The sequence below is a fragment of the Malus domestica genome, chromosome 04 (genome assembly GCF_042453785.1).
Source record: "Malus domestica chromosome 04, GDT2T_hap1".
Lineage (NCBI taxonomy): Eukaryota > Viridiplantae > Streptophyta > Magnoliopsida > Rosales > Rosaceae > Malus > Malus domestica.
In genome coordinates this window covers 27628542-27643391 of record NC_091664.1, presented here as the reverse complement: position 1 = coordinate 27643391, position 14850 = coordinate 27628542, and the positions used below count along the sequence as shown (strand labels likewise).

Genomic DNA, 14850 nt, shown 5'->3' with positions numbered 1-14850 from the left:
ATTTCGTACCATTTTCCCTTAGACCATCTCCAAAATTTGGCTTTTAGCCCAGAAACATCTTTTATGCTCCAACCCTTCTAGCCTAAAATTTTAGCTCGGAATTATTAAATAATGAATTTAGGCTTTTTTTTTAAATCAATTTAAAAAAAATGTAGATTATTGTAAATTAATTTTATGAACATTTTAATCTAAAAAAATTTAAATTCCAATAAACATTTGGCACTTAGCCCGGGGGGAAAGCTGGGGGATATTTGGCCTAGAAATAACATTTGGTATTTAGCCTAAAATTTTAACATGGGTTAGAGAGTGTTTGGGAGGGGGGTAATTTGGCTTTTTAGCTCAGGTTTGAAGATGGTCTTAATAATAATAAATAAATAAATATTTTAAAAATACCCAAAATAAATACTCTTAATGAAAAGGAGGAAAAAGAAAAGAGAGAAAAGAATAGATAGGTGGAGGAGGGAAAAAGGAGGAAGAGAGCGGCAATAAATGTGATTAAGGTAACGCCGCGTGGTTCCCGTGAACTGCTTTTATATTTACTCTCAACCCCTCCCCACTCTCTCCCATTCCCATTTCTCCTCTCTCTCTCTCTCTCTCTCTCTCTCTCTCTCTAAAAACCTCCACCCAAACAAACAACTCAAACTCCGCTCTCTTTTTATCACTTATCAGGTATATAGATACAATCCTATATGTGTGTATACACATATATATGTGTGTGTATATGATTTGTTCATCTTCTTGTTTTCATCATCGTAATATAACAATCGTTTTCTATGATTATATTTGCAGGGGTGTGCGTATATATATATCGGTGATTGTTGAATTGCACTCTCAACATATTTCAATATCTTCTTCCATGGCGGCGTCGATGATGTCGAACTTTGACGGAAGCCTGGACGCGTTGTCGATGGAGTCGAGCCGGAAAAAGCGGAGAAAAACCGGAGTCGTTGAAGAGGATCAGAATCGGAGCTTAGAAACCGGAGTCCGATGGAGATCCGAGACGGAGCAGCGGATCTACTCGACGAAGCTCGCGGCGGCACTTCGTCAGGTGCGACGGAGATCGTCTACGTCGTCGGCGGCGGTGGCGAAGGTAGCGGGAGGCGGGAGAGACGTGAAGGAAGCGGCGGACCGTGTTCTGGCGACGGCGGCGAAGGGGACGACTCGGTGGAGCAGGGCGATTCTAACGGCTCGTCTCAGGATAAGCAAAACGATTCACAAGCGGAGAAAGGCGAGGGTGACCGGGGACAACAGGTTGAAGAAAACGGAGGTTAGGAGAGAGAGGATAATGTTACCAGTTGTGCAGAAAAAAGTTCGGGTTCTGAGCCGGTTGGTTCCCGGTTGCCGAAAGACGTCGCTGCCAAACCTTCTAGAAGAAACGACCGATTACATAGCGGCTTTGGAGATGCAGGTCAGAGCCATGGCAGCTCTCGCCGAGTTACTTTCCGGTTCGCCAGTGAACCGTCCCGGTTCGAGTGTCAACAGTTGATGCTGAGAGCCGGCCGCCTCGGCTTATTGTGCCAGGTGTTTTTTCCATTTTGTAATATTTATAAATATTTTAATCTTGTGAAAATTTTATTTTCTTGTATTTTATTGTATACGTAGCTTTTTCTTTTCTTCATTGCCCCGCTATCATTTTTTTCTTTTTATTTTTTAACCGTTAATTTATTGAGTTGATGGAGTATGCCACCTAATTTATTCTCATTTATCAACAAACACTGCTAATTAAACAGCGTGCCTCCGGCTTTTAATTTTTGTCGTTTGCTTTTAAAATTGTTAATAGCGTTCGAAAATATTCGTGTTATGTATATATATATATATATATATATTATTATTTTTTAAATAAAAAAAGAAATTTTACTATTTTCCTTAGATATGTGCAATTTTTAAAATATGGGCATCGGTGGAATTATCTATATGTAAATTTGTGAAAATATCAATGGATATATGAATATCAATTTCGATATTGGTTGCTTTCAATGAAAATGATGAAAATTTAAAACGAAAATTTAGAGAATGTCAAGCACTAGTTTTGATGAAATAAAAGTTAATAAGAATTCTCCGATATTTAATTGATATGTCGGAAATATTAACGAAATATGTCGATTTTAGCCAAAATTTAAGAGTTTCTTTGGTATGTAGTGAAGTTTAGACTTCAGCCCCTTCTATATCTTTATCTGATTTTCAGATATTTTCACGGAAATATCGACTATATCGAAGAAATTTCAAACATTGAATACATGGGGATCATGCTTCATTTTACTAAACTTTAAATAATTAGCCTTCTTTAATTTTAATTATTGTAGAATATTGTTTATGTAAAAAAAAAATTCGAACAGGTTATCAACAGAAGAAGTGTGGTTAGTCTTGCGTTTAAAACTCACCTAAACCAATTCTATTGTTTTCTATGCAGAAACAAAAGCCATAAAGGGAAAGTGATTAGCTCCTAAGTGCGATTAAGACTAATGATGCTACGATTATATTCTCTACTTTACTTTGAAGCTAGGCAAATAATATAAGGGCTAATTTTGCGTACTTGGAGCAGTGTGGTGCAATTATAAATCGAATTTTCTTCTACATAGTTTAAATTAGTTCGGATAAAAGGAAACGACATAAAGGTCTAATTCATTTTGGGTCGATCTTTCCCAAAATGAGAAATTAACCAACATTTTTTTATTCATTTAGTTTTAAATCAAAGTTGAAAGCAGATTTGAATTTAGTCAAGTTGACTGGAGTAATGTGCCCTCTTTTTGCACTCATGTTCGGATCTCTCATTTCGTTTAGTTTAATGTCAACTATCGCTTCCGTAAAAAATCAAAGTTGAAACCCAAAATATTATACAAAATTTACCTTACTTTTGATTTCAATGAAAATTTGCAAAATGGTAAGTTTGGCTTGTTTGAAGTAAAAAATTGGTCTTCTTGTAAGTTTGTAATCAAATGATGAACTGAAATCGGTTCACCCGACTCCTGACTTTAGAATGTATAAAATAGAATGTATCTAATAATGTGGTCTAATATCATAGTTGATAGGGTGTTGGAGTTCCATCTATGTGTCCCGGGTTTGAAACTCCCTCCTCCCTTAATTTATTGTTATGGTTTGGAACTCCCCCCCCCTCCTCTGAATAATAATATGAGGGACTTTCGAACCCTCCCCCCTCTCATATTATAGTTTTTTTTTTAATAAACAATATTATCTACACTAAGAAGGTGGGGGAGTGGACTAAGCCTCAAAATGGGTTAGCAACAATGTGGTTCAAATTCATCTTTAGAGAGAATCGAACCTAAAATATCTTACTTATAAAAAAAGCGGAATACACTAGATCCTAATACTAAATAACAGCTCTTATATTAGAGTTAAGTACAATGAACTCTCTCACTATTGTGGTCAATTAATTATGTCTTTCCCTTAAGGCCCACCAGATGAATGATGGAGATTAGAGACCATGTATGCTTAATCTCTTCCAAACCTTTCTCCTTTTTACAAAAATGGACCTGCAGCTTAATAGCTGATCGCTTGTATTGTATGGCACTCAAGATTTCTATTTGTCTCATATTCACCAATAAAATCCTTCACTTCAAGCAAGAATAATGCTCCACGTACCACATTTACTGATTACTTTGCTAATCACTTCTTTAATACACGTGAACTCTATTTGTATACATGAAACTCACATGTATTGGAGAGGTGATCAGAAATGTGATCCAAATAGCTGCACTCTTCAAAGCAAATAATTTGCAGCTCGGTTAGTAGTAGTAGTCTTTCATGTACCACATGATTATGCATTTGTCTCCTTTCTATCCTAATATCGCTTGTACAGACACCATACCTTCTAATAATTTAGAAGATAAAGTGAAACTAACTTCAGAAGAAATTAAAAATAAAAAAAAAACAAATTCTTGCATGGGTGGGGGGAGGGGGATTCTCTTCCAATTTTGGATATTTCAGAAATAAGAAATCGGGTGTAAGGAGGAGGTGGTCGGAAAAAAAAAATGAGCCCCACTTCCACAAAATTGTAGGCCAACTTGGTCTTACAAGATACAGCCGCACATCATGTGTCTCAGGGACCCTACAATTCCAGGGGCACTGGCCCTCCAACAAGTCCAAACCCTAATTCCAAAAGGCATGCATGTGCGTGTAAAATAAAACCGTCACATGCTATTCGAAGCAGGATATACCCTATAATTACGGGGCACTCAAAAGTATTGCTCCACAAGCATTCAAATGTTTAGTGTGGGGGAATATTTATACAAACATTTTGGTCCAAAACAAGGTTTTATAGGGCATGTCCTACCACCAAAATGTCACTCTTAGACATTTCATATTCCTATTATTGGGAGGGGTTAGCAAGTGTGGCTACGGTTCGAGACACGTGTCGCGTTGCGAATGGAAACGGGGCTGAGGCTAGGACCATCCCTATCAAGTTGTACCTGTAGAGATCAAAAGGGTTTTTCGAATCAAGGACCACATATTTTGTGTTCTTGTTGGCTATGTCAATGCATGCTCTGTCTGTTTTATCGAATCACATTATTTGTGTGCTTTTCTTTTCCCCATTTATTTCTTCATTTCAAACACACACACCATATACTCACATGCTTCCATGTGCGTTCTTTTAAAACCTATCCTTTTCTTTCCTTTACTTTTGTTTTTTAATTATTATTTTGAGTCGCATGGGTCTACCACACGAGAAATATTTACCTGCGTTATGAGGAAGAGACAATAAAAAATGCAACCAGAGTAGCTTAGGGACTGTCTAATAATAATTTCGTTTTCATCTTTTTTTAAGAAACAAATGAATAAAAATTGAAAACTTATTTGGTAACAGTTAGGGTTTACAAAATTTGGCTGGGTTTTCATTTTTATTTAGACTATTTAAAAAAACGAAAACTGAAATAGTTATCAAATAGACTATTAGCTTATAACTCTAGTGTAGATTAATTAGCACCACTTACAATTTTGAACTCTCGTACATTGTTGATGCACAAAACCGGAGGGGTCTTGGAATAACGTAAATCCGACCGTGAATTTGCAAGAAATGTAAAGAATACAAGATGTATCGTGGTTTACCCCGATGTTTGGGCTACGTCCACACTGATATTGTATTTCTCTGAGAGGATTGTGAGGGAGAGAGAGGGTGAGAGCTTCTGAGGGTAAGAGAGCTCTTCCCATGGCCTAAGAATTGGCCTCCCTTAATGAGGAGAGTGAGGGGTCATTTTATAGAATAAGGGCTCCTCACTTATTACATATTTGCCCCTTCATTTATTACATAATTACATTTGAGTCCCTTGAATATTTATACGAGGTCTAAATACAGAGGCCCTAAGTATGGTACAAACAGTAGTCCCCCAAGTCTTCAATCAAGAGAGTCTTTTGGCTGGAGACTTGAAATTCAGTCCATGTGTGGGCCGAAGTAACTAGATATCGTCTAGGATTGATACTCGATATGAAGCGGTGCCCAATCTGAGATGATGCTCCACTGGAAGTAGCACATGTTGCGAGACTGCTCTGCTTGTGGTTTATGTTGCCTTGGTTGGCTCGGTTTGTGGCGTTGAAGGTGAGGGAGTCCCTTTTATAGAATAAAGGCTCACTCCTCAATACATAAGTGATGGGTTAGGAGCGATGCTCGCGGCAAGGCGATTGCTCAGCTGGCGGCGATGCTCTCTAATGAAGGTGAGGGAGTTCTTTTTATAAAATAAAGGCTCGCTCATCAGTACATAAATAATGGGTGCTCTCTAATGAAAGTGATGGAGTCGCTTTTATAGAATAAGGGTTCGCTCCTCAGTACATAAATAATGGGTTAAGTCCCCCAAGTATTTTTAATGAGGCCCAGTTAAGGCCCAATATATGGTACATAATGTAGTCTCCCAAGCCTTCGGTCAATAGAGTCTGTTGGCTGGAGACTTCAAATTGAATCCATGTATAGGCCGAAGTAGCGGTTGTTCGGAAGCGGTATTTGTATACCGTGCACTGAAGCTTTGTAGGTGAAGCTTTGCAAGTGAAGCTTTTGAAGCTGGAGTTTTGTAAATGAAGCTTTTGAAGCTGGAGCTCTGTAAATAAAACTTTCGAAACTGATTGACATGAGTGATGCTCATGAATGTTTATGTTGATTGACATAAGTGATGCTCATGGATGTTGACATAAGTGATGCTCATGAATGTTGACATGAGTGATGCTCATGAATGTTGACATGAATGATGGTCATGAATGTTTACGTATGATTGACATGAGTGATGTTCATGAATGTTTATGTATGATTGACATGAGAGATGTTCATGTATAATTTTGGAGTACTGGACGTATTTTTGATCATCTGGTTGGTGATAATAGCGGTAGGGTGCCGAATAATTTTGAAGTACTGGAGGTACTTTTGATCACCTGGTTAGTGATAATAGCGGCAGGCTGCCAAATAATTTTGGAGTACTGGACGTACTTTTGATCACCTGGCTGGTGATAATAGCGGCAGGGTGCCGAATAATTTTGGAGTACTGGACGTACTTTTGATCACTTGGTTGGTGATAATAAAGGACCTGGCTCTTTTGGGCATCTGGGCCTTCGCCCTAGACATAACATTCCAGCCCATTATTTTGGGCTTGCCGTTTTTTTTTTAATTTATTTTTTTATTATTATTACCCTCTGATGGGGTTATACAGATGTTTATGAAAAATAAGAAAAATAAGTCACATCATTAAAAAATAAATCCGACCTTCAGCTCAATAGGTCACGCCCATAATGCCATCACCACCGCAATTATGTATACTTTTTTTATCTTTTTTTGCTTTTTGCTTTTGCTTTTGTTTTTCTGCTTTACTTTTGTTTGTTCTGCTTTGCTTTTGCTTTTCCACTGCACTCTTTCTGTCTCTTCACCTGGCAGACAAAATGAATCATAATAATAGGAAGCTTATCTTTTTCTTTTCTTCTTTTCTCTTTTCCTTTTTCTTTTCACTTTCCACTGCACCTTTGTCTCTGCGCTTCGGATGAAAGCCTTTGCCGCCACCAACTACACCTCCACGCCAGCCGACGTGGCGAACTCGAACAACACCCTCGAAGCCACCATCGGCGACGTGGAAAATATCGAGAAGTTCTTCGGCGAGTATCTCATATCAGAGTAAAAGTAACTCAAACAATACCTCTCTTAGCATATTCTCTAGCTGCCTTAGTTTCCCATCAGCCTTCCCATGGTTGATTTTAGTAGAATCCTTGAAGTCGTTAAGAGAATTCTCCAGCTGGCGTAATCGAGTCTCCAGCTACGAAATTTGTGCACTGAGACCCTCCACCGCGTGCTACAGATTGCCAAAATGTTGGTTCATCTTTGGCTCAATCACCGAAATTAATGTCGAATCCTCGTAAGCCTGGACAACATATTTGCTTCCAGATTTTGCAAGGTTAAGGTAGTCCATAGAACTGCCACTCTGTCGTGCGGGGCGGAACTGACAGCTGGAAACGGAGTCGTTGTCGTCGTTATTGAATTGTTGAAGGTACGAAAGTTGAGAGAAATCCTCGGAGTGGGACTGAGAGAGTTCCATGATCTGCTTATCCATGAACTCCGTCGTCTTCATCGTGCTAGGAATTTTCTCTGAGATTTTTCGATGCTTTTCGTCATGTTTTGTGAGAATCCAAACAGCTGATTGTGTAGTACTTAGTGGCCCGATGGAGATGCCTACGGAGAAATGACCAGCGTTTGAAGCGGAGCCGCATAGGCTGATTCCTCTACTGTTCTTGATATGTCTGCTTTTGCTGCTGCTGCTGCTGGAGCTTTTGGAGGGCTAGGGTTTTGGCTCTGGTCCGTACTCCGAGAGAGGACTGCGGCGAAATGGAGACCTCCATCACGGCTACGCCGTCGAAAATTTTCGATTTCTTCATGTATTTCCCCATATCTCAGGCCTTTTCGGCCTCTCTACGTTTTCTTCGAAGTTGGAATTTGGAGAGAGAGAGGTGATGACAACTGACGGAGGCGATATCTATCAGAGAGAAAGGAGAACGAGAGAGAGAGATTTGGATCTTTTCTGTTTCTGGGTTTTTGTGATTTTGCAAATTCACGGTGGAGGTGAAAATTTGAGAAAGAACTGACACAACTTTTTGTATCGTTTCCCACAGACGGCGCCAAATGTTGATGCATAAAACCGGAGGAGTCTTGGAACAACGTAAATCCGACCATGAGTCTGCAAGAAATGTAAAGAACACAAGATGTATCGTGGTTCACCCCAATGTTTGGGCTACGTCCACACTGATATTGTATTTCTCTGAAAGGATTGTGAGGGAGAGAGAGGGTGAGAGCTTTTGAGGGTGAGAGAGCTCTTCCCATGGCCTAAGAATTGGCCTCTCTTAATGAAGAGAGTGAGGGGTCATTTTATAGAATAAGGGCTCCTCACTTATTACATATTTGCCCCTTCATTTATTACATAATTACATTTGAGTCCCTCGAGTATTTATACGAGGTCTAAATACATAGACCCTAAGTATAGTACAAACATACATCGTCTTGGTTCCGTAAATTTAAAAGTGAAACATAGAGGTATACTTTATGAAACGAATATAACTCTTCGAAGCAGACAGTGGGGTAGTCACAATGACTAGAATGTTGGATATATGTCAACAATCTATGATAATTTATATATGATAATAAATAATAAATGCAATAGGAATTAACAGAATATAAACTAGAATACGAATTATAAAAACAGACAACTTGAAGATCGAGGCTTGCGTACCGCAATGTCCTTGAAACAGAAATTTCGTCCCTACTCTGTGCTTGTAGTTCTACGGACGTCTGCTTCACCAGGATTCAACGATCAAGTTAAAATTCCAGCACCGGAAAAATTTAACTTCTGGCGAATTTAGTGTGGTTCTCTCAGTAAGAAGGTTTAGGAATGTAGAGGATGAAGTTGATTGTTTTCTGTATTCTAAATGTCATGCAGATAGATGTATATATAGCAGATGGATGCCTATTTGCAACAGGTATGAGAATGGGGTGTGACTGTTGGGAGACATCTCTTCAGAGGGGTGCTTTGCTCTGTGTTCAGAAAGAACTCTCAGACTTCATCTGAAAGGATGAGTCTTTTCATAAAAAATAAATAAATAATTAAATTCGAATTTAATTAAAAATAATTAATTAAATCCAAAATATAATTAATTAAATAATTTAATTATTAGAGCTTGGTTTAGGGTTTAGGTTTAGGCCCAATGCCCATCTTTTGATAATTAATTATATACTATTTATAATTAATTATATATTAATTACCAATTAATTAATACACCCCAAAGCCCAACCCCAAGGGTGAGCCCAATTTTAGTCTCCATGCCTGTTACTCCAATCACTTTTTATAAAGGACAAAACCTTATAAAGTGATAAAAACTTTTGGAATGGCCAATGTGGGACAACATTTTTTTTACTCAAACTACTCAAATTTCCAACATAGAACATATGTACTATTTTTTACTCACACGAGTTTAATCCTCCTCTTTGCACTCTATAGTAATTTAAAGTAAAATACCGTTTGTATCAAAATTTCGATTAATTTTCCTCTTCCTCTAGCTAGCTAGCTAGTTTGCATCGCCACCATTCATCAAGGCTTTAAGGTAAATCTTATCCAGATTTTGCAAGCATACAATTAAAGGAAAACTAATGAAAATGACTTGAAAACTTTGAGTTTTAATGATAAGGATAAAATAAAGGGTAAAGTGAATAGTATCAGGATTGACTTTTTAGTGTAAAAATGTGGTTTTTCGTTAAAGTGAACAGTACCGGGTGCTTTTCGTTAAAGTTCCCTACAATTAAAGGACTAATAAAGAATGTATGACCAATGGAAAATCGTACTATTCATAGAGATATAATCAATATCATGTAATTTCATGATAGCTGGTCGCTCAAATGGTCCAAACAATTTGAGCTCAGGAGGGTACGGAGGTCCAAGACATAGCCTTCAAGTTCGGTTTTACCATTTAAATTGCAACACCTGTTCCAACTTGGCATGCAACGTGTCGTTTTCTGGATGGGTACCTGATTCTGACATGGATAATGAATGTGCCAAATTAGCCTGCGCTGCTCACTTGCAGCCAAGTGACATGTCGCCGTCGGACCAAATCATCAAATAATGCCCGCATATTCTTCTGCATTATTTTTCTCATATTCTTTCATCATCCTGGTTTCTATCGATTGACGGACCTTGATCAGGTCACATATGCAAACAGTTACATCAATTTTGGCTTATGCCTCAGCATTATTTGACATATATAGCTGATTTTATCAGTTGTAAAGTTTTTATTTTTTTTAGAAAAATCAGTTTGGAAACTCAGCTGTATTTCTGCATACTTTCTTCCATATTCAAGAACATATATATATTTATATATATCAAATCACTTTCAATTCTAATATTTGCATACCTCTCAAGAGTTAAATATCAGAGTGTGTAACGAACAAGATTACAAAATAATAAGAATATTATTAAACAAACGAGAATGCCAAAACGGCTACAAAACCCTAAGAGGCTACATTGTTACTAGCTTATTATTCATGCTAAACTACAAGCTATATTGAGCAAAACCTAAGAAACCCTAACTCGGATGGGGTAGGCCCAATTCCTAAACTAACCCCAAATACTAAAATAAACCTAAATATTAATATTTTCCAACACCCCCCATCAAACTCATGGCGGATACGACATGGGTTTGCAAACAAGCAGATGTGGATTGGCTCCGTTAGGCGGATTGACAGTCATGCAAACTTGACTTGACTTGATTCTTGATTCTTGACTTAACTTGATTCTTGATTCTTGATTGCAAACTGGCAAACTGATTCTTGATTCTTGCTGGCAAACTGATTCTTGATTCTTGCTGGCAAACTGATTCTGGTTCCAACTAGCTAGAGTTGAGAGTATGGAAAGAACCCGTCACTAAACGAACGAGATTTCCATATCTCAATTGTACGAACAAATGAACAACACCAACAACTTGTGTGGGCCTTCAAACAAAAAGCCAACGTTTTTTCTTTTCTAATTTTTTCTCTCTCTTTTTTTTTCTCCCCTCGAACTTTTTCGAATGCTTTCCTTCATCAAACCTAATTTTTTTTTTTCTTGCATTGAACCAATCTTCCCCTAGAACAATAGCAACAATACATGGGCCCCAAAACCTCAAAACAACCATTTTTTTTTCTTTGCCCGTGTGGGCCTCAAACGAACAACCAAATTTTTTTTTCCTTTTTTTTCTTTGCCTTCTTCCTTCTCTGCGTCCTTCTTCCACGCATACAAACTTATTTGCGATGAAGCTGCAAACGGTCAGATTTGTGCAGGGATTCAGATGGTGGTTGTGCAAGGCAAAGACGAAGTCGATCCAAGCGATTCTTAGGTCTGGGCTTCGTAAAAAATTGTAAGGGTGGTCGATCTGGTGCAGAACGGTGCGGGATGCGGATTAGATGTAGAAGTATGGGACAAGAACAAACGACAAATAATATGAGCAACGAATCTAAACTGGAAAAAAACACAGCAGAAGACGACAATCTACGAACAAATTGACATCAAACTGATAACCAACAAATAGACAAACAAAACTAATTCAAACAAATTGATACCCATCATGAGCAGAATAAATCCCAAAGGATCAAGCCTGCTCTGATACCAAGTTGAATATCAGAGTGCTCAACGAACAAGATTACAAAATAATAAGAATATTATTAAACAAACGAGAATGCAAAACGGCTACAAAACCCTAAGAGGCTACATTGTTACTAGCCTATTATTCATGCTAAACTACAAGCTATATTTATTGAGAGCAAAACCTAAGAAACCCTAACTCGGATGAGGTAGGCCCAATTCCTAAACTAACCCAAAATACTAAAATAAACCTAAATATTAATATTTTCCAACATCAAGTTCAATTGAGTTGTATTTCTCGTATGCCAATATTTTTGTGAATGTCTATGTGAATTTGTACATTTAACGTTTAAGATTAGGTTGTCATCGTAAGTTTTTTTATTTGTAAAAGGAGCTAACACTTAATTATTTCATGCACAATGTATAAAACAAAATATTATGGACATCTACATTGAAGATAGTGTTCCATTTTCATTGGTAAGAACGGTTTCCATTATTCTTTTATGTCTTTGTGTTGATTCATTAATCCTCTTGTGTTTCTTGGTTCATATGACATTCAAAAAATTTGTTTATTGAATTTGAGCGCATGACTGAAACCACACATTTGATCCATTTAGTTATATATATATTTTTTAATACAAGTGATATCTTGCTTTTAATTAAGAGATTTTTTATTAGCACCCCATATTTTGTTGACTATACATTAAATTGCTCATAAAATGACTATTTAAGCCCTAAAATGTTCTAAAAATTAAAAAGAAGATTCTAAATGAACCCCAAGTTCTTTCTTTAAGTCATGCCTAAAATTTACTTCTACGCTCTCACATAAGCAATATGACTATTTTTCCTGAAAAGAATGAACAGGTTTTCCATAAAAGTTTAAAAACTCAATGTGAAACTCCATCACTTCAATATTATATACATACAATTGCAAGACTTAAACCCTTTTGCCCTCGAGTCAGTTTGGATGAGGCTTGTGTCATTTCGTCTTTGCTTTAATGAAAACCCATTTCAACTAAAAGAAAAATTGAAGTATGAGAATTGAAAATAAAACTGGAGGAAACAAGTTTGTGAAGACGAATACGCGGGTTTGATGTGGGGTGTATATGAGGAGTTTAGGGTGTGAGGGTAGCTTGGGAAAGAATGCGGGGTGTATTAAGATATTTTTTAATTTAAAATGTAGATGTGGGGTGTTTTTAGTACATGAGGTGTAATCAACAAAATATGGGGTGCCAATAAAACAAATTACACTTTACCACCGCAGGTTTGAGGTCCATTTCAACCTCATACAACATCTTCAAAACATTTCACTTTCATACCTCAAGCACTATTTTATTTCAATATAATACATCCGTTACATTTTCTATCCATTGATCCGTTAAGAGCTGACGTGGCTGCCACATGGTAAAAAAAATAATTTTGTACATTAAAAATATTATAATAATTTACCCTATAAAAAAAAAATATATCTGAAAACCCAGAAACCCATTCCCCTGACCCCGACCACCTCCCTCCCCTCCACTCTCTTCACCTCCCCTCCCATCCAAAAACCCACCCCATCCCACCATATTTATGAACTAACAGGAAAATGATTTCAGAGTTGAATAAAAAGCTCAACTTCGTTTTGAGCTTCTCTTACCAATGTTACAAATAAAACGGGTAAAATAAACCTTAGAACCCTAATCAAATCAATTCCAAACTCTTATATGAAAATTTGAGGGATTGCAAACACCAATTCAATCACCAATCGAGACTAAAATGCATAAACTTCAACAAATCCAATTACAGAGAGAGAGAGAGAGAGAGAGAGTTGAACCTTGCATTGGCGAGCATTGTTGTGATTAAGCCACTATAGGAGGCAATCCTGGTGTACAAACTTGATGCTTCCGCTACAAGCACTCATGTACCGTAGCGGGTTATCAGCGTCGCCCATGTTTTTACAAATCCGGCACATGTCCTCCTCCTCTTCCTCATCGTTGTACTTGACCGTCGTCGCGGTGGTGCTCGCTTCGTTCTCTTGAGATGACGACGTCTTGACAGTGTCAGTTGGGACATCCCGGTCAGCGGATGGTGGTGGGGCTAGGGCGATCTCCATGGGCTGGGTCAGATCAGGTCAAGGGTGGGTCGGAGTCCGCGTTGGGTATTGCCGATCGATCCTCGGTGGGGGCGTTTCAAAAGATGATGAAAGATGGGTGGGTTTTTAGGTTGTGGGGGAGGTGGGGGTGGGGTGGGGTGGGTTTTTGGATGGAAGCGGAGGTGAAGAGAGTGGAGGAGAGGGAGGTGATCGGGGGAATGGGTTTCTGGGTTTTAAGTTTTATTTTAATTTTATTTTTAATAGGTTAAATTATTATAATATTTAATGTATAAAAAATTATTTTTTTGCCGGCATAAATTTGTTAGCCACGTGGCGCAAATATGGCAGTCATGCCAACTTTTAACGGATCAATAGATAGAAAATGTAATGGATGTATTATATTGAAATAAAATAGTACTTGAGGTATGAAAGTGAAATGTTTTAAAGATGTTGTATGAGATTTTAATAAACCTCAAACCTGAGATGGTAAAGTGTAATTTACCCTTTAATTAAACTAACTGCAATTTTAACTCAAATGTATATAATACAAACACATGCGCTTTAATAAATGCGATGACGCGCACCCTTAAGTTAAAAGATTCAAGTTTGGATATGGATTTCAGTTAAACAAAATTTGATTGAACCTAATTGCAATGTGTACCTCTATATTCCACACGAGAAAGAAATCATATAAGTTAAGGATTTGCCAACACCACATATGTGAGGGCAGCAGTAAACTACAAAATAGAGGAAGCACTTTGGAGTTGTCAAAGTCCACAACCACTCCATAAAGGAAGGCCCCAACAACATTGGACGCACTTGGAGTTGGCCCCCAAACCCAAAGTAAGAGGACAAAATGTGTGTCAAACAAGCCTTTTTTGGCTGGGGACCCTGCAGCTGCAGGTGCACTGCAGACACTTTGTTTTGTGGTGCTCTCCATAAAATTAGATAAGTGGCAACTCGTGGCACAACCTATGAGCATTGAGCACACACAAGCATTATCCATCTCTAATCTTCTGATTCTTTGTCTTGTGACAAAGTTGACCATTAATATCACATTACCAAAGTTTTTGGGGACCCTGTTGTTATTTTGCCGCACGTGGCCTCTTGGTGGCAAAAGAAAAAGACCTCTAGGGTTTTGCTGTGCTCTGCTGCTTCACTTGTTCCCAACCATTATTTACTGATGTAGGTCTT

The 14850-nt window shown here is 37.9% G+C and overlaps 1 protein-coding gene and 1 long non-coding RNA gene across 2 annotated transcripts; one reads left to right on the top strand and one right to left on the bottom strand.

Annotated features, from left to right (window-relative positions):
- Positions 1–494: 494 nt before the first annotated feature.
- LOC103433864 (transcription factor bHLH149) lies at positions 495–1618 on the top strand. The gene is made up of 2 exons (XM_008372150.4): positions 495–669; positions 790–1618. The coding sequence occupies exon 2, from the start codon at positions 857–859 to the stop codon at positions 1484–1486; it is 630 nt and encodes a 209-aa protein (XP_008370372.3). The 5' UTR covers positions 495–669; positions 790–856; the 3' UTR covers positions 1487–1618.
- An 8717-nt stretch (positions 1619–10335) lies between these two features.
- Positions 10336–13799, bottom strand: LOC114824431 (uncharacterized). The gene is made up of 2 exons (XR_011579838.1): positions 13399–13799; positions 10336–11373 (listed from the first exon to the last, which is right to left on the bottom strand). It is a non-coding gene; the product is annotated as an uncharacterized lncRNA (long non-coding RNA).
- Positions 13800–14850: the final 1051 nt, after the last annotated feature.